This window comes from Phocoena sinus, chromosome X, assembly GCF_008692025.1.
Source record: "Phocoena sinus isolate mPhoSin1 chromosome X, mPhoSin1.pri, whole genome shotgun sequence".
Lineage (NCBI taxonomy): Eukaryota > Metazoa > Chordata > Mammalia > Artiodactyla > Phocoenidae > Phocoena > Phocoena sinus.
The window spans coordinates 131,129,866-131,153,365 of record NC_045784.1 but is presented as its reverse complement, the minus strand read 5'-3'; the positions used below and the strand labels follow the sequence as shown (position 1 = coordinate 131,153,365).

Genomic DNA, 23,500 nt, shown 5'->3' with positions numbered 1-23,500 from the left:
TAGGGCAGAGAATAGCAAACACACAAAGAAAGGAAGAGTATGCATTCATTAAGGGACTGAACTTAATGAATTATTAGGTATTTCTAAATAAGAGCAAGGCACCATGGTACAGAGGGAAGGGAATTCACCCGGGAACCAGATCTGGGTTTCACTCTGGCTACGCAGCTGTGGTGGTCAGCGTCTACAGGGGCAGCAAGGATGATCAACTGTGCTTCCCATCATCCCCTGCTGTTGCTACTGACCAAACCACTCTCAGTTAACCCCAGAAAATAAAATGCTATAATCTTTGACTCCATAATTCCATTTTTGGTAATCTAATCTCAGGAAAAATCCTAAATAAAAGAAAAATCCTTCTGTAAACATGCAAACTGCTGAGTTATTTCCTACTTAAGAGAAAAAAATTTTAAAACAACCAATTGTCTGTGAATCACAGTTTACTAGAGTTTACCTATTAGAATACTATGAAACCAGTAAAATAATGTTAATTTAAAAGCAGTATATAATAAGCAAATTCCATAATAAGTAAAGAAAGTAGGATAAAAATTATACAGACAAAATTATTTCAATTGTGTTTTTAAAAAACCTATGCATAGAAAAAGAAATGGAAGCCACAGAACCATTAAGAGGGACTGCAAGTGGAACTTAAATGCCTTTTTTCCTATTTTCTAAACTTTCTCAAATGAACATGTTTACAATGGAAAACTAGTTAAATTTCAGTTGCCTTTCCAACACATTTGTTACTCAGTATCACTTTTTGTAGTCAATCTTGTGCTCATTATCTTTCCGGGTTTACTATCCTAATATTAAGCTTGAGGACTTCCCTGGTGGTGCAGTGGTTGAGAGTCCGCCTGCCGATGCAGGGGACATGGGTTCGTGCCCCGGTCCGGGGGGATCCCACATGCCGCAGAGCGGCTGGGCCCGTGGGCCATGGCCGCTGGGCCTGTGCTCCGCAGCGGGAGAGGCCACAGCAGTGAGAGGCCCGCGTGCCGCAAAAAAAAAAAAAAAAAAAAAAAAAAATTAAGCTTGAAAATGCCATGTCAAATCAGGATGGTTATGTTATTCTGAAAATGTAGACAGCTATAAGAGAAGCTTTCTGGCAAAGGCAAGATTTAAATATCTTTTATTTAATTAACAGAGCCTAATACTGTTTCTGACACATACTGGGTGCTTATGTATATTTGTTGAATAATTAACTTAATTTTTGCTCTTTAATTCACACCTCTAAAGAGCTGTTTCCTCATATTGCCTGGAATACCTAAAAATTCGTATTTAGATTTTTATGGACTTAAATTAAGACAAAATTAAGATCTTCTGAGCAAATCATTCCTATCCTAATATTAACAGGGACATTTTATACCAATTTATTTACCATAATAAAGTTTGGGGAAAAGTAGCACTTAAAATACATCAAGACGATTACAAACCTCAAATTCTAAAATATGGAAATTCAAAAGTATGAAAGAAAAATTGACAAGGAACTCTGCTATCTTTCAGATTTAACTTCTCAATTGTTTGCTTATCTATATTCCTTCCAAAGGGATCTTATGTTGTTTCTACAAACATAAGAGGTTCTTGGGACACGGCTAGTTATGGTGTAAGTAAATAAACTTTACGAGTATGTGAAAAGACCCATGTTAATTTTAGAAAGTATAACATAAAAAAAGGTACTGTGCCACAGTTTTAACTTCACTGTTTTAATATCATGAAATACAAGTACAAAACATTGTACAAGTATACTCTTTACTACATGGAGATGGAATAATACATTTGTGTTTTTACCAGAATCTGTATCACCCAGTACTAGCCACTGTACCAATGGCTTTCCATAGGGATCTTCTAACACTCTTACGAAGTTTTATCATGAATAAAAAAGCTCACAACTCCGTTAAACCATCACAGATTTATATTTATCTTAATATTCCTGTTCAGCTGCTTTGGGGAACCGTTAAGAAGTACAAAATCGCCTCAGGCAAGAGTTTTCAGTGCGTAATTTTGTTATTTCATGTTGGCCAAGATCTCCTTTATGTTAGCATTGCAAAGGCTCTAGGCTCTGTACACTTATATCGGGTTAGAAAGCGTTGTCTCAATAGCCCTCTTACTGTTTAGGAATGCAAATTACCACTTCCTGAAAAGTACAGAATATTATAATAGTTATTGGCTAAGCAGTAATTCATGAAACTGCATTTACATAGGACAAATAACAGCAATAGAGGACCATAAAGCCCCATGTGTGCTAAAGAAAAACAATTTTTCAAATATTCAAACTGTTTTTCCTACCTCTAAACTGGTTTTAACCACATCACAAGTGAGAGTAACACCAGCCAATAAAGAAAAAAGTAAAGTGTGCTAAACTGTCCAAAAAGTCCGCTTCTATAGCATATCTCACAGTTTTCAGCCATTTCAGCTAAGACTTTTCTTATAACAAACAAACAAACAAAATGATGAAAGCAGCATTTACTTTGTTGGAAATGCAAAAAATAAAAATAAAAATACTGCAAATTTTATAAAATATTTGAAATTAATTCTGTTTTTATAAATAAATAAAGTGGTGTTTATCTTTTTTTAAAGTTTTAATCATCATTCTTGCTGTTAAAAATTATTTAAAGTTATGGCAACTTTTAAGGATAAACTTTGGGGTATTTAAAATCCATGTTTGGAAAATTGAACCACATTTTTAATTGCCAGCATTATGCTTTGTTCTTGGTAGAATCATCTTTGTTTCTTCTTTTTACGTCCCAATTATAAACCCTGGCCATATCTGCAAGAATTGTCAAAGAAAATGCAAATGCAATTCTAAAGAGAACATTCAATGACTAAGTATCCATTCACACACTGAATCAAAGACAGAAATCACACACAAAAAATACTAGTGACTATAGCAAGGTGTAGTATCATCTGGCAAAAAAGGGAACAAAATTACACCAAAATCAAGTCAAGGCCTCAAATCAATAATTGTTTAGCATATCTAGTCAACTATGGTATTATATTTAACAAATATGTGCTTGATACTGTCAACAGTTTTACAGAGAGCCCTTCATCCATGATATTTCAAAGGTAGTTCAAAGCATACACTGACATGTAATGTTTAAATTATTACAATTATCAATCACTTTATCTCTTACCCTCTGTTTGGCTAACAGGACACTCACCCAATTTATTAAGCATCTACATCTTTTCCTTTCCACAAACACCACCCTGCGTAGGCCTTCACATATCGATTATTTGTTTCATGGATCATGCCTTTGGTGGTATATCCAAAATGCCACCATTGTACTGAAGGTCATCTAGATTTTCTCCAATGTTATCTTCTGGGAATGTTATAGTTTTGTTTTTTTTGTGTGTGTGAATGAAGTCTCCACATTACCAGTCACGTGCCAACTCCTGCTCTAGGCCTCAAACAGGCCTGCCTTCCCTCACCAACCACTCAACACCTGTCATGTGCTACGTGCTGTGGAGGAGAGAAAGTGGAGCTCCTACACTTGAAGAGCTCCCAGTCTGGAATGAAAAATAAATAAAGCACTACGTGCAAAGTGCACTGGGAGCCACAGAGGAACAACAAAACACCCTGAGAGGACTGGAAAATGTCCAGAAATGTTCTGCTGCTTGAGCCGACATATGATAGACAAAACAGAGGAACCCAGGTAAACAGGGGGAAATGAGTCTAGCTACGAGGAACCAAGTGTGGACAAAGGACACAGCACATATGGGGGCTGAGAAAAACCGATCGGGGTTATTTGGAACTTGGGTGCACTGGGAGAGGGCCAAGGCAGGAAGCAGTCAGTGGCATGAGGTAAGACTGGCAGGAAGCACCTCACAGGGCGCCCACGTGCATACCTTACATGTAACAAAGAACACTGAAGCATTATAACCAGAGGAATAAAAAGAAGTGTGACTCAGTGAATTCATGGTGGAGACAGTGTAAAGGACAGATGTGAGGAAACCAGACTAGAAAACTACTGAGTCTAGCTTCTAGAAGGCCAAAATGAGAGTAACAGCAATGGACAGAGAGATTTACAAGGGAAAGCTGACAAGAATCTGGTGATTAGTCGGCTTCTGGTGATGAAAGAGAGAGGAGCGAAGGTCAACTCCCACGTTTCTGTGCTGGGTGACCGTGCGGGGCTGACGACTAGGCTAGGCGACAGGAGCGCGCGAGCAGCTGGGTCAACATGCGAGCCCTCCCCCTCGAGCAGAATACCTGCCGCCGCCTGTTCTCTCTGCCTTAAATACAGTCTCAGTCCTATCTTCTCAAAGCCTGCTCTGAGCTAATTCCAGCCCACACCTATCTTTCCCTAACTTTAAACTGCCTTGGTGTTGAGTACATGAAGTGAACTCACTTATATTTTGCTGTGAGACGATCATTCAGCAGGTTCACACGCGCAGTTGTAACAGAGCAAGACTTCGCCACTCTTCTTGTCATGCACTGATCCTCTCACCAGCCCATGCCCCATACAGCTTAGCACAGTTGCAGGGACACAGGAGACCCTTAATAAATACACTACTTGACTAGCTATGAAGATGTCTCGGGAAAATATTTGAAAGAAAAATACTCATTTGCTAAATCGACTTGCTGTTTCCACACTTCAAATTCAGATTAGTCTATCTATAAAGTTATTAAATATTAGTTCCAAGTATGTCATTTACTACTCTCATAAAATCTGCAACTTAACATCAGTCTAAGAATAAGGACATTCTTTTCATTAAAGCAATGCATGTAAGAACGTTGAAAGCATCTTTCTCCTTTCCCCCCTTTGCCTTTTTTCAGGAAAGGATACTGACTTCTGTGGTAGTAAACTGATCTCGAAGAAAGTCGAGGTCTTCCTCAAGAGAATCAAGATTCTTTGTGGCAGTCGATAAATTCTTTTCCAACAATGCCTGAGCTTCATCAATATCATATTCAAGCATTACATTTGCCTGAAGAGAGAAAAGCATGACAATGTCCGCACACTTACCCAGTGCTTTACAGGTTAGAACGGGGGCTGGCAAACTACAGCCCTTGGGCCAAATCCGGCCGGCTGCCTTTTGTCCTAAGTTTTATTGAAACCCAGCCATTCTTTATTCACTTAGACTTGCATGCTACAGTGGCAAAGCTAAGTACTACTTGTGACAGAGACCGTGTGGTCTGCAAAACCAAAAATATTTACCCTCTGGCCCTTAACAGAACATTTACTGACCCCTGGGTTAGAGAATATATTCACACACATTTTATCATTTACTCGTCATAACAACCCTGGAGAGGCAAGTTACCTTCTCTACAGTTAAGAAAACAGAGGCTCCGAGAGGTCAGGTTACCTACGCTTTCGGGGATACTACATAAATGGAAGAATTACCATAAGAACCAGTATCTTTAGTTACCAAATCCTATCTTTCTACTAGCTCTATTGTGACACCAAATAGTACTACATTCAGATCAACTGAAATAGTTGTTTCTGAGCTTAAGATACCAAAAGTTTTCAAAAACATACATATTATCTACATTTGATCCACTGAGAGAAACAGCTGGCTTTTACTGCCCCCTTCCTACCTCCAGAGTAAATGCTGACACAGGGGGAACCATACTCCTAGCACCTGACTTAACACCGGGCATTTCCTGAACCACTTTCCTTATCTGGCAAATGGAATTTGAAAATTACCCAAAGGATTGTTGGAAGAATTAAATGAGACAACATGAAAGTGCTTAGCACAAAGTAGGTGCTACATTCTTATTGACTGAATATGCCAATCCATGATAATCAGAAAACTGTATAAAAATTCAGATAGGACTAAAAATATTCAGTGCACAGTAAATGCCTCTCTAAAACCCAGACCCACAATCTCATTTCTCAATGACTGATGCTTCTTATTATTCTTTTCCAGAAAATTTCTAGACTTTGCTTACTTTTAACAAGAGAAAATCGAATACATTTAAAAACACTTCATTCATGTCAAAAAACATCAATCATTCATTCAGGAAGTACCCTGTGCCAAGTATATCTCCTTAGTTGATTCACCTCTCAACTACTGCCTGATCGGCCTCTCTATTTGACGGTCTAATAGTCACCTCAAGACTGACATGCCCAAAACACAACTCCAAGTCGCCCTGCAAACCTGTCAGTCCTTTGCCTGTGATATGAGTTACAAATATTTTTCCTGTTGATTGTCTTTTGACTTTGCTCATGGTTTCTGAATTTTGAGGCCTGAAAAACCATCCTTATTTCAGGGCTCTAAATAAGTTATCTGTGACTTGGCCTACAATTTTGATGGTGTCAGTATTTCATCACACATTTCAAATGTGATCCACTTGGAATTCACCATCGTGTAAGGTGGGCTCCAGCCGTAATTCTCTCTCTTGAGAGAGAGAGAGAGAGAGAGAGAGAGAGAGAGCTCCCTGTTGTCCCAGTCTAGTTTATGAAATCACCTTATCCCCACTTGCTGATTAAATGTGTGCCAAGGGAAAGAGAAACAAAGGACAATAACCCTTAGAATTTGGGCTACTGGGTGGACAGCTGTTCCATTTACAGAACTAAAGCTAAACAAGTACGGGAATTATGCTTGTAGAAATAAATGTACAAACTCTGAAAAGATTACAGCTAACAGAAATCAGGAGGAGGAACTAAGGGACAGAGAAGTGAGTTTCCATGTACGAATCTGCCTATCTTTCATGGCACGAGACTGCCTCTCAGGGATGACTCTACAGGATAGCAAGCGGAAATCCTCCCAGCTGGGAGAGCTGAGAGCAGTATTGACTGGCTGCTTTGTATGGGAACTTGCCTGAGGTAACAAGACCTATGGATAGCTAGCTGGACAGTCAGGAATGGCTTGGCTGGTCGATCATGGGACTGAGAGGAGTAAAATAGGAAAAAATCACAGAGAAGGTCTGTGAAATCATCAAAATTGAAATATATGATTTTTAAAAATGGGTTCTAACCTCAAGGTTTTTGTAATAATCCTTGCCCCCTCAAATTTAGAGAGATCTTTCTAGAACTAACAAAATCTGATGATGAAGAAACATCTATCTAAGGTTCAACAGCACCTTCTGTTACATTTAAGAGCTAAAGCATTAGTTGGAGGGGAAGCAGGGTTTTGGTCCGTTTTGTTTTGATTGAGAGAGACTCGAGCATGTTTCTGCGGCAATCTTCCTCACACTCCCGATCCCCCTGAATGCCACCCCTTCATTCCTTCCACAGCTTCAACAATAATGCTTTACAAATGTCAGCCAAGGAAGTTGTGGCTATTACATTTACTTACCCCCAACCACAAACACACTTTATCGGTAGGAGGAACTGAAGCTTTGCAATACAGGTTATCTGCCAGTAAGAACCTGGTCTCCAGTGAATTGGTGGACTCCTTCAAAAAAAATGACAGTACTGTAAACAGTCCATTTTCACACCAAGGTTATAAGGAAGAGATCACAGAACTGAACCTAAGCCATTTAAAACAGTCCTATCACACAGACTAAGTAGAGTGGTAAAGAAAGGAATGCTGGAGCCAGATGGATGGGCAGGGAGGCTCGTGCATCCTGGCTCAGCTACTTACTATAGCTCTGAAGGCTGTGGCAAGCAGAGTTCTCACACACTCACACCGCCCCCCCCACACACACCCCAGTCTCACACCCCTCCCCGCCCCCACACACACCCCAGTGCCTGGCACAGAGTAAGCACTAGACAAGCGCTATTATTACTTCATCAGTGCTTCGTGCTCAACAACCAATTTTCTGAAGCCTCTTGTTAAGTTCATGACATAAAAAACATACTAGAAACGTAGTTATTCTACCAGTCAAGTAATAAATCATATATACATACACATACTATTTTAAATACAATATACTTATGACATTTAATTTTTACAGCCTGCTTATGTAACAAATATTGGATGAGGACTTGGAAGAGTCTCAAATCCAGTTCTGCCAGGAACTAGCTATGTAACAGTGCTCAAGTGTAGCCTCTTTGCAAATGTTGCCTCAGCTGTGAAATGAGAACCTGAAACGTCATTTCTAAAATTTTTTCCAGCTCTGTAAGTACTGGACTCACTCCTTATTCTTAGAGAGAACAATAACAATAACAACAGAAACTATTAGATGCTGCTCAAAATGACATTTTCTTTTTGTACTTAAAAGAATTTCAAATTGCATTTAAGTTCTGCAGATACTACATATAAGTAAAATACCCCAAGAAGTGTGGGTCCTAGAATTAAACCTGACTTTTGGCGGAAAGCCACATGTCTCACTGTCTGTGATGTCAGTACACATGCTCAGGACTGGTTCAAATACCAGTGACCAAGGAGTCAAGGAACACATGTCTCTGCTGAAGTATCCTGGTTTGCTCCTGTTTACAAAGAAAACTGCACTTACTTTTTTCTTCTGCATGTACTTTAGAATTTCTAAAGTCTGCTTAATTTCAGGAATCTGACCTTTTAGCCTGTGAATAAGAAAAAGGTTAACTTAGTATTTGGCACCAGGACACAGTCTTACTAGCTTTGCATTTTCTACTGATACGTTTTGAGGACAACTTATATATATGAAATATTTAAGATAGTTTATCTGTAAGATATTTAATAAATTTTGTTTATTAAAATATTTAAGATATTTCAGACATAAATATTTATTAAAATATTTAGATATAATAGCAAATATTTACGGAATGACTACTGTGCACAGAGTCCTATTCTATACGTCAAACCCCCCATCATTAGTTAACATTTCTAGAGAAAATCATATTCCACAGAGGTGATTCAGAGGTTCTACATTTAATTAGAATTGCATTTTAAATACTCATTTTTAAAATAACATGCATTCAAATATTATATTCTAAATTGAAAACCACCAACTCCCTCCGTCATAGGCAGCTCAGCACCAGCAAGTGCAGGGACAGCTTCTCAGGGCCTGCGCTTCCCACACTGTAAAAGCACTTGAATGCCTAACACACCACAGTAAGATATAGTACAACTTTGCGATTCTTTTAAGCTTTGGGTAATTTTTCTTTAACTTTTATGTTGAAAAATACTTTCTTTTCAAGTTAGTTAACAACTGTTCTTAAAATTATAAATGGATCACTGTTTGAACACACGAAAAAACTTAAGAAAACGATGGACATGATGAGACTCATCAGACTCAGCAGTAAAGTTATATTACAGCTACTAGAAAAGCAACTAGCCTGGAACAACTGGACATCCACACATAAAAAACATGAATCTAGACACAGACACTACACATTTCACAAAACTTAAGTTCACATGAATCACATACCTAAAGGTACAATGCAAAACTATAAAGCTCCTAGAAGATAACACAGGAGAAAACCTAAATGACCTTGGGTATGGTGATGACTTTTTAGATACAACACCAAAGGCACAATCCATGAAAGAAATAATTGACATGCTGGACTTTATTAAAATTAACAACTTCCACTCTGCACAAGACCCTGTCAAGAGAACAAAAAGACAAGCCACAGACTGTGGGAAAATATTTGCAAAAGACACATTTGATAAAGGACTGGTATCCAAAATACCCAAAGAACTCTCAAAACTCAACAATAAGAAAATGAACAACTGGATTAAAAAAATGGAACAGGGGCTTCCCTGGTGGCGCAGTGGTTGAGAGTCCACCTGCCGATGCAGGGGACACGGGTTCGTGCCCCGGTCTGGGAAGATCCCACATGCGGCGGAGCGGCTGGGGCCGTGAGCCATAGCCGCTGAGCCTGCACGTCCGCAGCCTGTGCTCCGCAATGGGAGAGGCCACAGCGGTGAGAGGCCAGTGTACCGTAAAAAAAAAAAAAAAAAAATGGACCAAAGCCTTTAACAGATACCCTACCAAAGATATACACATAGCAAATAAGCATATGAAAAGATGCTCCACATCATATGTCATCAGAGGATTGCAAATTAAAATAACGAGATACCACTACACACCTATTACAATGGCCAAAATCCAGAATACTGACAAGTCCGGATGTTGGTGAGGAGGTGGAGCAACAGCCCCTTTGGAAGACAGTGTGTCAGGTTCTTACAAAATAAAAGTACTCTTACCATATGATACAGCAATCGTGCTCCTTGGTATTTACCCAAAGGAGCTGAAAACTTAGGTCCACACCAAAACTGCACACAAATGCTTATGGAAGCTTTATTCATAATTGCCCAAACTTGGAAGCAACCAAGATGACCTTGGTAGGCAAATGGAGACATAAACTGTGGTCCATCCAGACAATGGAACAGTATTCACTGCTAACAAGAAATGATCTATCAAGCCACGAAAAGCCATGGGGGAACCTTGAATGCATATGACTAAGTGAAGGACGCCAACCTGAAAAGGCTGCAGACTGTATGATTCCAGCTATAAGACACTCTGGAAAAGACAAAACTATGGAGACAGTAAAAGGATCAGTGGTTGCCAGGGGTTTAGGAGGGGGAGGGAGGGATGAACATGCTGAGCACAGAGCATTCTTAGGGCAGTGAAACTACTCTGTATGATGCTATAATGGTGGATACATCACATGGTGCATGTGTCCAAACCCACAGAATGTACAACACGAGGGTGAACACTAACGCAAACTACGGACTTTAGCTAATAATAACATATCGATCTTGGCTCATCAATTGTAACAAATGTTCCATCCGGTGAAGGGTGTTGATAATGGAGAGGCTATGTGTGTGTGGGGGCAGGGGCTATACAGGAAATCTCTGCATCTTCTGCTCAAGTTTGCTATGAAACTAAAACTGGCCTAAAAAATAAAGCGTATTAAAAATAATTTTTAAAAACTACTAGCAACTAATTCCCAAATGAAATCAATCTCACTGACAAGAAAATAAGAGATAAAAATATGCTGAAAACACTCAAAGTCAAACTTAGAGAAGAAAGAATGAAACATATTTAGCTCTTTTTTTGGATTAAAGCTGCCCAAGGCTTTAAAGTGTTTTGCATGGAAAAATGTGCAAAACAGTTCTGGGAGTCCTGTCAGATCACAATGTAATCTGTAAGAAAACAGACTAAGGATACAAAAACAAAGCTGTGGTTCTTTCAAAATACATTTAACAAAATATTAGAGATCACCATGTAAACAAAATTTAAATATGATAATGAAAATGTACTTCGTGAATTATATAAAGGAAGTCACATCATGTGTGAAGAAGGTTAGCACAGCAAACTTTCTTACAGCGTGTGCTACTGACCCGGCAAATATGTCAGATAAGCCTGCTGCTTAAAAAATAGTATCACTGGGGCTTCCCTGGTGGCGCAGTGGTTGAGAGTCCGCCTGCCGATGCAGGGGACACGGGTTCGTGCCCGGTCCAGGAAGATCCCACATGCCGCGGAGCGGCTGGGCCCGTGAGCCATGGCCGCTGAGCCTGCGCGTCCGGATGTGGTGGTTTCTCTCGTTGCGGAGCACGGGCTCTAGGAGTGCGGGCTCTGTAGCTGGGGCTCGTGGGCTGTAGAGCGCAGGCCACTGTGCAAGTCTGAGCAATACACCCTCCCCACCCTGCTCTGTCCCAAAAGATAGCAGCTCTCCTGAACTGTGTGTTTACAGTCCCTTTTTTACTTTTTCAAATAGTTTCATCACATTTATGTGTATCCCTGAACAATATATTCTTTGCTAGTTTCTTAGCTTAATACAAATGGTCTCATGTTGTATGCATTTTTCTGGGGTTTTGCTTTATAACTCAATTAAGTTCCTAAGATTTGTTCATTCATTTTCACTGCTGTGTAATATCCATTTAAAAATATAACACAACTTGTTTATCCACTTCCTATCAACAGACACTTGGATCAGTTCCAGATCTTTGTTATTCCATGAACAATGGAAATCTCTAGGTTCTGGGAGTGGGTAGGGAAGTGAGAGGGAAGACAGCAGCTTAGAAGGGAAGTGGATCAAGTCTTCAAAGGGGGAATTTAAGGCTAAAGGGTAGGTGTTTTTCCTCCCTCTAAATTGCTGTGGGTGAATCACAGTACCTACCCCATCACTGCTACAGGGCAGAAAAACAGCAGAATTGGCCAAAGGCAGGGAGAAGGTCAGGCTGAGGAGCTGAGAATAGACGTACTGGCCCCCAGCAGTTCCCCTTGCCCACTCCCCCTCCCAGGGGAGATGCCAAAGACAGAGGAATGGAAAGAATGTCCCAGAGGCCCAGAGGCCAAGGCACCTGGTAGGGGAGAAACAGCATTTTTCCAATGGCTGTGCTGCAGAGTGTAAACCCCACCCACCAGGAGGGACCTGAATTACTCCTGTTCCCACACACATTAATGGCCAAAGGAACTGATAACCCTGAGGGAATATGAGCTGATGGGGGAAAAAATGGTAATCTGATAAACTCAGCTACAAAATAAAATAAAGACAATAAATTCGACAACCTGTACCAGATGAAACAAAATCAAATTCTACAAGATTATACAGTAAGTATTTAAAAATACTTCAAAGAGAAAAGACAGAATATTGCTAATATGAAGAAGAAACAAGTAGCTGTAAGAAGGACCAAAAATACTACGTATAAAAAGTGTAATGGTTGAAATAAGGAACTCACAGATATCCATTTAATTGCCAAAAGACAAATTACCAAAATAGCAGAAGACAGGAAATAATAAAGAGACAGGGAAGGCAGAATTAGAAGAGTCAACATCCATATTAACAGGAATCCCAGAAGGAGAGAAGGAAAAAAATTAACAGATGACAGAAAAAAATGAAAAAATGATAATCACAAAATTTCCAGTTAGAGAAAGATAAAGCACATATAATTCATGTGTTAAAGAGTTCACCACAAGACAATGAAATACTAAGTAACTTTTTAATATACCTATCAATAATTACTTTATGTATATATTTTTTAAATAGATCTTTATTGGAGTATAATTGCTTCACAATACCGTGTCAGTTTCTGCTGTACAACAAAGTGAATCAGCCATATGCATACACATGTCCCCATATCCCCTCCCTCTTGAGCCTCACTCCCACCCTCCCTATCCCACCCCTCTAGGTCATGGCCAAGCACCAAGCCAATCTCCCTGTGCTACGCTACTGCTTCCTATACAGCTGAAGGAAAAGGTTAAATGACAGGCTGCAACAAAAGATTTACAACACCTGTAAAGAAAAGGTTAGTATCCAAACTACACAGCCGTCTGCTGCAAAACAACTCAGTCAAGCACAGAAACAGTTTTCGTTGCACAGCTGGTATCACAGAGGTGAGGGAACTTTCAGAAAAAATAAAAGGGGATAAAATTGGAAAAGGCTTTGAGTTGAGCAGTGAGGACTAGAGAAAAGCAGGCATCTCAAGGCAGGTGACAATACCAGCTATAGACCTGAGCCTGGGCCCCCGACACTCGGCTCAACGGGGGAGCTCACATATTAAGTGCAAGAACTTGGAACAGGGCTCAAGCAGTCCAAGGCTGATGAAGACCCACAGCTCCTGCAAAAGCAAAATCGTCTATAGATAAAAGCAATCCACACAGGTATCCATGGTTACAGGAAGCTGACATATAGTCAGTTAAGGAAGAATTTAAGAAAGATATCCTCACAGGGCTTCCCTGGTGGCGCAGTGGTTGAGAATCCGCCTGCTGATGCAGGGGACGTGGGGTCGTGAGCTATGGCCGCTGAGCCTGCGCGTCTGGAGCCTGTGCTCCGCAACGGGAGAGGCCACAACAGTGAGAGGCCTGCGTACCACAAAAAAAAAAAAAAAAAAAAAAAAAGAAAGATATCCTCACAAAGACAAATTATAGTCAGATAAAACAAAAGAGATGACAACCTTGAAAGTATCCAAAAAGAAAAATTAGTTTATCTAAAAAGATTTAAAATAATAACCATATATTGTTTACATGGAACACCCTTAAATATAAATAAGCTGAAAGAAAAGGGATTGGAAAATATACACCAGGAAAATGTTAGCCACCACTCCTGGGTATGTATCTGGAGAAAACTATAATTCGAAAAGATACATGCACCCCACTGTTCATTGTAGCACTATTTACAATAGCCAAGACATGGAAGCAACCTAAATGTCCATCGACAGATGAATCGATAAATAAGACGTGTTACATGTATACAATGGAATATTACTCAGCCATAAAAAAGAACGAAATAATGCCATTTGCAGCAACATGGATGGACCCAGAGATTGTCATATTGAGTGAAGTAACTCAGACGAAAAAGACAAATATCATATGATATTGCTTATATGTGGAAGCTAAAAAAAATGGTACAAATGAACTTATTTAGAAAACAGAAATCGAGTCACAGATGTAGAAAACAAACTTATGGTTACCAAAGGGGGAAGGGGGGAGGGATAAATTGGGAGCTTGGGATTGACATATACATACTATACATAAAATAGATAACTAATAAGAACCTACTGTATAGCACAGGGAACTCTACTCAATACACTGTAATGACCTATATGGGAAAATAATCTAAAAAAGAATGGATATATGTATGTGTATAACTGATTCACTTTACTGTACACCTGAAACCAACACATTGTAAATCAACTGTACTCTAATAAATTTTTTTTTAAATGTTAGCCAAAAGAAAGCCGGAGTAGCTCTAAGTGTCCAACAAAACTGACTAAAACAATAAGCATTATTTTACATAGGGTTAAATTCACCAAGAAGACTTCGTAATTCTCAAATTGCATGCACCTAATAGAATAGACTAAAAAGCTTTAAAAAAAAAAAGGATAGAAAATTGTTTCAGGTTAAGATGGCAGCAGACTAGCACTTGCACCTTTAACTGTTCACGTAGCAGAGAGCTGTTGAGATGATAGGAGCTACAGGGCTATTCCTGCAAGGGAACGAAGTGACAGGTGAGTTGATTTCCTGCAGCCACTTTTTACCAAAGAGTACATGAAGGGACATTTCTCTTTACAGAAATATGCCAGCTTATTAATAAATAAAAAATAAATAACTGAATTAGAACATCATCATTTTGCAACTCATAATTAATGGATCTAGGAATTCAGTATCATTCTAAGAAACAACTAGATACTATCTGCCTCTTAATGGAGAAACAATACACAAACCTATGAAGGAGTGTTGCCAAAAAACAAAAAAAGAAAAAAAAAGAGAAGAAAAACCTGACTATGAACAAGACTGCATATACAACTATCAACTTATAATAAACAGAAAGGGCAAAGAAACATGCTTGAAAATCCCACAACTGCTTTGAAATTTAGCAACATACTTCTGAATAACCCATAGATTATGAATCTAAATGTGAAAGATAAAACAATAAAGCTTTGAGAATAAAACATTAAGAGAATATCTTCATGAACTTGGGATATTTCTTAAATAGGACACAAAAAGTACTAACCACTAAGGAAAAATTCTTAAATCAAACTACATTAAAAATAAAGGGTGATGTATATATGTCCATGCCACAGGTGTGATAGGGAGGGTTGGGTGGGAGGGAGGCAGACACAAGAGGGAAGAGATATGGGAACATATGTATATGTATAACTGATTCACTTTGTTATAAAGCAGAAACTAACACACCATTGTAAAGCAATTATACTCCAATAAGATGTAAAAAAAAAATAAAGGGTGATGACTCAAACAGTATATCCACAGTGCTTCCAATTAAAAAAAGAAATCGGAAGCCTACCATATACCACACATAAAAATAAACTTCTGATGGATTAAGAAGTTAGATATGAAAATGAAAAAAATTAAGACTTTAAGAAGAACACTTAGGAGTATGTCTTTTTGAACATGGAATACAAAATAGGATTTCTTAAACAATACACAAAAAGCACTAACTATTAAGAGAACTTTTGACTTAAAACATTTAAATTAAGAACTACTCATCAAAAGAAATCATAAGGGGGAAAAAAAGAAAAATTACAAAAGCAAGAAAAATTTCTCACATATAACCTAAAAGGACTAGTATCCAATATATAAAGAATTCCTACAAATAAAAAAAGACAACCAACCCATTATTAAATGAATAAAACTCTTCAAAAAAGTTTTCCACATTTGCTGTCTCCATCATTCTCCTTTGAACCACTGGGCCAACACTGTTCCCATCCAGAATACCAATGACTTCCACTTTGCTAAGTCCAAGTCCATTCTCAGTCCTTATCCCACTTGGGTGAGCCATCTGCAGCATTTGACACAGGTGATCATTCCCTCCTCCATGATACATTTTCTTAGCTAGGCTTCCAGAACCCCATGATCTCCCAGTTTTCCTGACCTCACTTAAAGTTTCTTTTCAGCCTTTTTTGCTGGTGTTCCCTCTTCTCCCTAACTTCTTACTGTCGCAATGTCCAGATCTTTGATCTTCTCTTCACTTGCATGCACTCTCTTGGTGATGGACCTCATTCAGTCCCCTGGCTTTAAATGACTCCCAAATTTTTATCTCCAACCCAGATCGCTCCCAAAATTCACATTCATATATTTAACTGTCTACCTAACACCTCCACCTGGATGTCCAAATGATGTCCAAGGCATCTCAAGTGTGTCCAGAATTGAACTCCTCCTGATCTTCCCCCAAACCTGCTCCACCCACAGTCTTCTCAGATGTTGGTAACTCTCCCTTCCAGTTGCTCAGACCTGGGAGCCATCCCACATGCCGCCACAGTACTAGAGTTACCAAGGTAACTATGACACACGGATTCCCTCCGCTTCCCCAAGGCTTGGTCCTGAGGTCCATTTTCTTCTCTATCTGTAACCTCCGTGCAAATGACCTCAAAGCCAATGGCTTTATGCTTCTTTTTCAAATAAAAATAAACTTTTATTATAAAAGCAATAAATGTACATTGCAGAAAATTAAGAATACAGGTAAGCAAAATAAGAAAAATGCTATTTCCCACCACCCAAAGATTACCACTGTCAATATAACATTAGTGTCAATTCTTCCAGGTATTTCTGTGCACATAGTGTTTTCTATCTTTTTTCCTATTAACACCCCTCATCTGTCCATGTTGATGACTTTTCATATCATCTAACACCTAGCCCTATTCAAATTTCCTCAGTTGTCACCAAAATCAAATGAGAAAATATATCTAAAAACAAACTTTTGGTTTGTTTTTTTCTTTTTTTTTTGGTCGTGCCGCATGGCTTGTGGGATCTTAGTTCCCTGACCAGGGATTGAACCCACACCCTCGGCAGTGAAAGCACGGAGTCCTAACCACTGGACCACCAGGGAATTCTCAACTAAAGACAAACTTTCGTATTTTTGCGTAAGTGGTACCCTCACGCCCAGACTACCCTTCCTCACTGGAGCCTGCTTCCAAACTCATAACCAGGCTTCAAAATTCTACATAGCCATCTGCTTCTCTTGGAAGTTTTCCCTGAATCCCTGTATCCCCCTTCAGATCACCCGTTCCCCTATGCTAACTCATTACTGTGCACCATAACTCCTTGACTGCTATACTCTGTACTTATTTAAATATCTATTATGCCCCTAGGCCATAACCCTGTTGAAAGCAGATACTGGACCTTACTTCACCCAAAACAGTATCTGGCACCTATGAGGAATTCCATAAACATTCAACTGACAGAAGAATGCTGTCACATGTGTATAGCAGGTATCCGTAGGTACTTATTACTGTGGATTGATTTTGTAAGCTACTATGAACATACAGGGGAATAAAGGATCGAGAGCAAGAATACTTCTGCCCTATCACTTATGAAGTCCTGGCAAAGTCACAACTTCTGTGGGTTTCTCATCTCATCGGCAAAATGAAAAGAATGAACTAGACATTTAAGATGTTACGATCCTAGAAGCTTTGGAATAAGGACTTCAATATTCATTCTATTACGTTTTCAAAAGCATCTTTAGACTGACAATACCAAAGTGCTGGTGAGTATGAAGAACAACTGGAACTCCCAATACATTGCTGGTGGCAGTGTAATATGCTAAAGCCACCTAGGAGGACTTTTGGCAGTTTCTCATAAAATTAAACATACACTTACCATACAAGTCAGCAATTCTACCCCTTGGATAATTACCCAGGAGAAATGAAAACATGTCCACCCAAAGACTTAAAACCAAATGGGGAAACAAACCAAATGTCCATTGACAAGCAAATAGATAAAAATAGACAAAAACTGTGGTACATCCACATACAATGGAAAATGACTCAGCACTAAAAAGAAACTAATTTACTGATACACACAACACCAGGGATGACTCTCAAAAAGCATTATACTAAGTGTAATAAGCCTGACGTAAAACAGTAGTTACTATATGCTTCCATTTATATGAAGTTCAAGAACAGACAAAACTAATTTATGGTGAAAATAATCAGAACAGTGGCTGTCTCTGGGAGTGTGCAGGGTTGGGCGTAAAGGGGCAGGAGGAAACTTCCTGAGGTAACAGAAATGTTCCATGTATTGATCTGGGCAATGGTTACAGAAGTGGATACATTTATCAAAACTCATCAAACTGAACATTCAACGCATAGACATTTTATCTGTATGCAAATTATGTCTCGATCTTTTAAAAATCTAAGCTATACAATATTAATTTTAAAAACTTAGAAATTTTGCACTTACCTCCTTTTCTTTTGAGCAAGGTTGAGCTCCATAAACTTATACTTCTGGTACTGTTCATCCAGCTTCTTCAGTACTGTATCTGCAGTCTCATTCCCAGGCTGTTTCATGAAGGAATCTACATCTTCCTTTAATATCAAAAAGAATACATTACAAATTTTAGAATTCATACCTCTGATTTTTGACCGCTTTAGCTTTATTTTTAAACATAAAAAGAGCCTGTGTTTCTTTTTCTCCAAAGGCTTGTTTTTAACTAAAAAAGTATTTATAAAAAGTTAGAGACCATTTCAGACAGTGCACATACATTATGTAGCTAATTTATTATTCTTCCACCTTCCTCTTTTTATTTATATATAGGGAAAGAAAGATGACCTTGTCTGCTTTTTTTTTTTAACATCTTTATTGGAGTATAATTGCTTTACAATGGTGTGTTAGTTTCTGCTTTATAACAAAGTGAATCAGCTATACAGATACATATGTCCCCATATCTCTTCCCTCTTGCGTCTCCCTCCCTCCCACCCTCCCTATCCCACCCCTCCAGGCAGTCACAAAGCAGCCAGCTGATCTCCCTGTGCTATGCGGCTGCTTCCCACTAGCTATCTACCTTACCTTTGGTAGTGTATATATGTTCATGCCTCTCTCTCGTTTTGTCACAGCTCACCCTTCCCCCTCCCCATAACCTCAAGTCCATTCTCTAGTAGGTCTGTGTCTTTATTCCTGTCTTACCCCTAGGTTCTTCATGACCATTTTTTTTTAAGATTCCATATGTATGTGTTAGCATACGGTATTTATCTTTCTCTTTCTGACTTACTTCACTCTGTATGACAGACTCTAGGTGTATCCACCTCATTACAAATAGCTCAATTTCGTTTCTTTTTATGGCTGAGTAATATTCCATTGCATATATGTGCCACATCTTCTTTATCCATTCATCTGGTGATGGGCACTTAGGTTGTTTCCATCTCCAGGCTATTGTAAATAGAGCTGCAATGAACTTCAAAGCTTTTGCACAGCAAACGAAACCATAAACAAGACCAAAAGACAACCCTCAGAATGGGAGAAAATATTTGCAAATGAAGCAACTGACAAAGGATTAATTTCCAAAATTTACAGGCAGCTCATGCAGCTCAATAACAAAAAGCAAACAACCCAATCCAAATATGGGCAGAAGATCTAAACAGACATTTCTCCAAAGAAGATATACAGATTGCCAAAAGACACATGAAAGAATGCTCAACATCATTAATCATTAGAGAAATGCAAATCAAAACCACAATGAGATATCATCTCACACCGGTCAGAATGGCCATCATCAAAAAATCTAGAAACAATAAATGCTGGAGAGGGTGTGGAGAAAAGGGAACACTCTTGCACTTCTGGTGGGAATGTGGGTTGGTACAACCACTATGGAGAACAGTATGGAGGTTCCTTAAGAAACTACAAACAGAACTACCATATGACCCAGCAATCCCACTACTGGGCATATACCCTGAGAAAACCATAATTCAAAAAGAGTTATGTGGGCTTCCCTGGTGGCGCAGTGGTTGAGAGTCCGCCTGCCAATGCAGGGGATGCAGGTTCGTGCCCCGGTCTGGGAAGATCTCACATGCCGCGGAGCGGCTGGGCCCGTGAGCCATGGCCGCCGAGCCTGTGCGTCCGGAGCCTGTGCTCCACAACGGGAGAGGCCACAACAGTGAGAGGCCCACGTACAGCGCCAAAAAAAAAAAAAGATTTATGTACCAAAATGTTCATTGCAGACCTTGTCTGCTTTATACATCCGCCATGCAGCACATTGCCTAGTCATGTGCCCTAGCCACAAAACGATTCAACAGGCTGTGTGCCAAAATTATAGATTTTATTACTGAAATTTTTAACTGAACAAGTTCTGCCACAGATATCATGCTAAATATCGCCATTAGGTTCCCAAGACAAGTCACAACTGCTTCCTTGAGTTTCAAGTGGTTGAAATAAAGTAAGCCTAAAAGGCAAACTGAACAATCTTTTGTAACAGGAATAAATAAGCAAAAGAAAAGCAATGAAACTGAACTGCATTTTTTAAAATGTATACTGCACATGCTGGTCCTTTAAGAAAAGCTAGTTAATTAGGTAAGGATCAGGAACTAAGTGAAACTATATGGAAACTTTAAGGAGATTCTGTAACAGCCTTCTAGTAGTTTAAAGAACTTTAGTCCTTCCTTGCAACTAAGTTAAATTCAATTATCTCACAGTTTCTGGGATCTCTACATCATTATTCTTATCCATGCTTACTAGCTATAAGGGAGTATTTTAGCAGAAACGAGGCAAGAAGCAAAAAGAAGAGAAACACAGCAAGGGAGTGAACTATGAAGCCATCAAGCTAGAGACTGTAAAAGAAATTGAAAAGGTGAGGCTGAGGCAATGGCTGAGTTCTGCATGGAGATGAAATGCATGTAGTTAAAATGCAGATAAATGCATTCTGGAGATAAAATGGAGATAGCATCTTCCTAGAAGGCTCACTGTAGGAAGAGAAATGTCAAAGTTTTTAGCACATGTTATTAGCAGCTTAGACTCTAGCAAGGAGAATTAACTACAGCAGCATAGGTTTGTGGTTAAGAGACAGGGGCTGCCTGGTTTGAATGCTGGCTTCATCACATACTAGGTGACCTTGGAAGTTAGTTAACCTTTCTCTTTGGCTCAATTTCCTCATCTGTAAAAAGAAAAAAAGTACCTTTTCCTCACAGGGGATTAAATGAGTTAGCACGTGTAAAATACTTAGAAGAGTACACAACAGCTAGTAAGTGTTCAACATTAGATATGTATAAGTGTACAAAACTACAGGGAGGTCATATCTGAACTAGATGTTGAGAGATGGAGAGGTCAACAAATCGACAAGGGGGGAAAGGGACAATTAAAGCAGAGAAAGAAAACAAATTACTGCATCAACGGCAATGGGGAAAAGGCAAGGTGTGACTTTTAACCACTATCAACACAGAAACTAATATACATTAAGCATTTACTTGCAATACTGAAAGCACAGTCTCTGTTTCTCAGGGCAACTCTAACTACTGTTACTCCTATTTCACTTAAAGAAACGGAGGCTCAGATTGTAAAATAATATGCTCAAGATTAAGCAGCAACTGGGAAGTAGAGGCATGATTCAAACCTTGTTCTATTTAGAAACCATTGTTCTTTCTATAATACCATGTTATTCCAATTAGTTTAGGAACAAATATTTATGTGAATTTGGATTATTTATTATATCATATTGACAGAAATTTTAAGGTCTAGAAAAAATAACTTGTGACATTTTAGGGAAAATGCATTTTAAGATAACAGTTTATAAAGCCCTTTGATAAAGTTTATCCTCCTGAATTAGATTTCTGAAGCCATCTCTTGCTGAGCACCATGGGTGTGGTATTTTAAGGCACTATGGAAATTCAATCAACACTTATTTATGAGCTTATACTGTGTGTCAGGTACTGTGCTAGCGTCAGGAGAAATGACAGGGGGCAAGGTAATGACCTAACCTCCCTCCCAGTGGCAGAGCATGGCGCAGAAGTAGAGCTCTGCAGCCCCACAGATTGCCTAAATTCAAAGCCTGGGTAACTCACTTACACCCTGTGTGACTTGGAGCAAGTTACTCAAGGGCTCTGTGTCTCTGTTCCAACATGTACAAAATGAGAATAACAGTATCTGCCTCTTAGAGTTTTGTAAAAGCATTAGGAAAGTGCCCGGTATTCAACAAATTTTCTCTCTTGTTGACAGTTACCTGGGAGATGAGTGGATAGAAATAAATGGCACGGCTCAGGGAGAAAAAACAAAATAACTGAAGAAAATAGTACAAAACCGAATCATCAAATGCAAATATGCACAGAATGTATATAAACGTGGTGTGAATAAAAGAATAAATAAAAGAAATGGGTCTTTTGAAGGCTGGAAGATACCAAGAACAAAAAGGTAGAGACAAGGCAATATAGGTACAAACCAAAAGGTTGAGAAATTTCCATTAAGATTTTATAGTAGTTCAGGCAAAACTGAGTGGAGAAAGATGGGCGATACCGGCCTGGAAGGCCACTCAGGTTTTCTCTTATTATTCAAATAATATTCAAATACTATTTCGAGAACAGCCTTACGGGGCGGGGACAGGATTGAAAGCACAACTTGTTTCCCTCTGTTTGGCCTTGGGTTGGTCTCCCTGTTCTGTGAAGCCTCCAACAATGCATTCCCTGCTTCCTCTCTCACCTGCACACGATTTATTCTCTAAGTTGTTAAGACCATTTAGCTAAAAGCAAATGTGGTTACACAGGGGCTTCACTTAGACACCTTCTGGTGACTGCCCGTGGCCGGAGGGCTAAAGCCTCAGGGGCCCAGCGGGCCACACAAGGCCTTCAAGGTCTCCCCGGTCCGACGTTCCCCTCCGCCTTCTTCCGAGGCAACTGGCCACCGCAGCCCTTCAACACACTAGGTGCCATTTCCTATGTTCACACCTGAGCTCCTCTGCCTGCTCACTGTACCCCGTCACCATCTACGCATCGGTCTCCCCGGCACCTAGGCTGACTCTCAAGCTTCTCACCGCCTCCGTTTTTCCGGGAAGTAGGGTCGAAATCCCGCGTCGGGGATGGGCTGGGGCGGGGGGGGGGGGGAGGAGGCGGTCCCTCAGAGAGGCCCCGCGCCCCCTCCGGCTCCTGAGTCCTTCGCCCCGCGCCCCCTCCCCCATCTTCTGGGGCCTTCTCAGACCGCGCGCCCCACGGCGGGTCCTGACACAGCTCAGTCGGTCCTGGCGCAGAGCGGGAGAGCGGACGGAGCGCTCTCTCTGCGGTCCTTTAGCTCAATTCCTTCCCCCAACAACCAAGGCCGAGCTGGGGGCCAAGAAGGAAAGGGTAGCCCGCCGCATAGCGTCAAGATACGGAGCACCAGCGTGTCTCTTACCACGAAAACGGCCTCAGGAATCCCCAGATGGAGCCGCCGTCCGTTCCCTCCAGCCACTTCTCCCAAACCACAACCTTCCTTACCGGCCGCCATCTTGGGGAAGCGAGCGCGCGACTAACGGCCTATCGAGCGCCTGTAGCCTGGGGCCTGTGATTG

At 39.9% G+C, this 23,500-nt stretch overlaps 1 protein-coding gene across 1 annotated transcript; it reads right to left on the bottom strand.

Annotated features, from left to right (window-relative positions):
• Positions 1-1,683: 1,683 nt before the first annotated feature.
• VBP1 (VHL binding protein 1) lies at positions 1,684-23,481 on the bottom strand. Its single transcript, XM_032620726.1, has 6 exons — positions 23,345-23,481; positions 18,440-18,564; positions 8,327-8,393; positions 7,225-7,323; positions 4,773-4,911; positions 1,684-2,758 (listed from the first exon to the last, which is right to left on the bottom strand). Exons 1-6 carry the CDS (start codon positions 23,435-23,437, stop codon positions 2,688-2,690), a joined length of 594 nt encoding a protein of 197 aa, XP_032476617.1. The 5' UTR covers positions 23,438-23,481; the 3' UTR covers positions 1,684-2,687.
• Between the last annotated feature and the right edge of the window lie 19 nt (positions 23,482-23,500).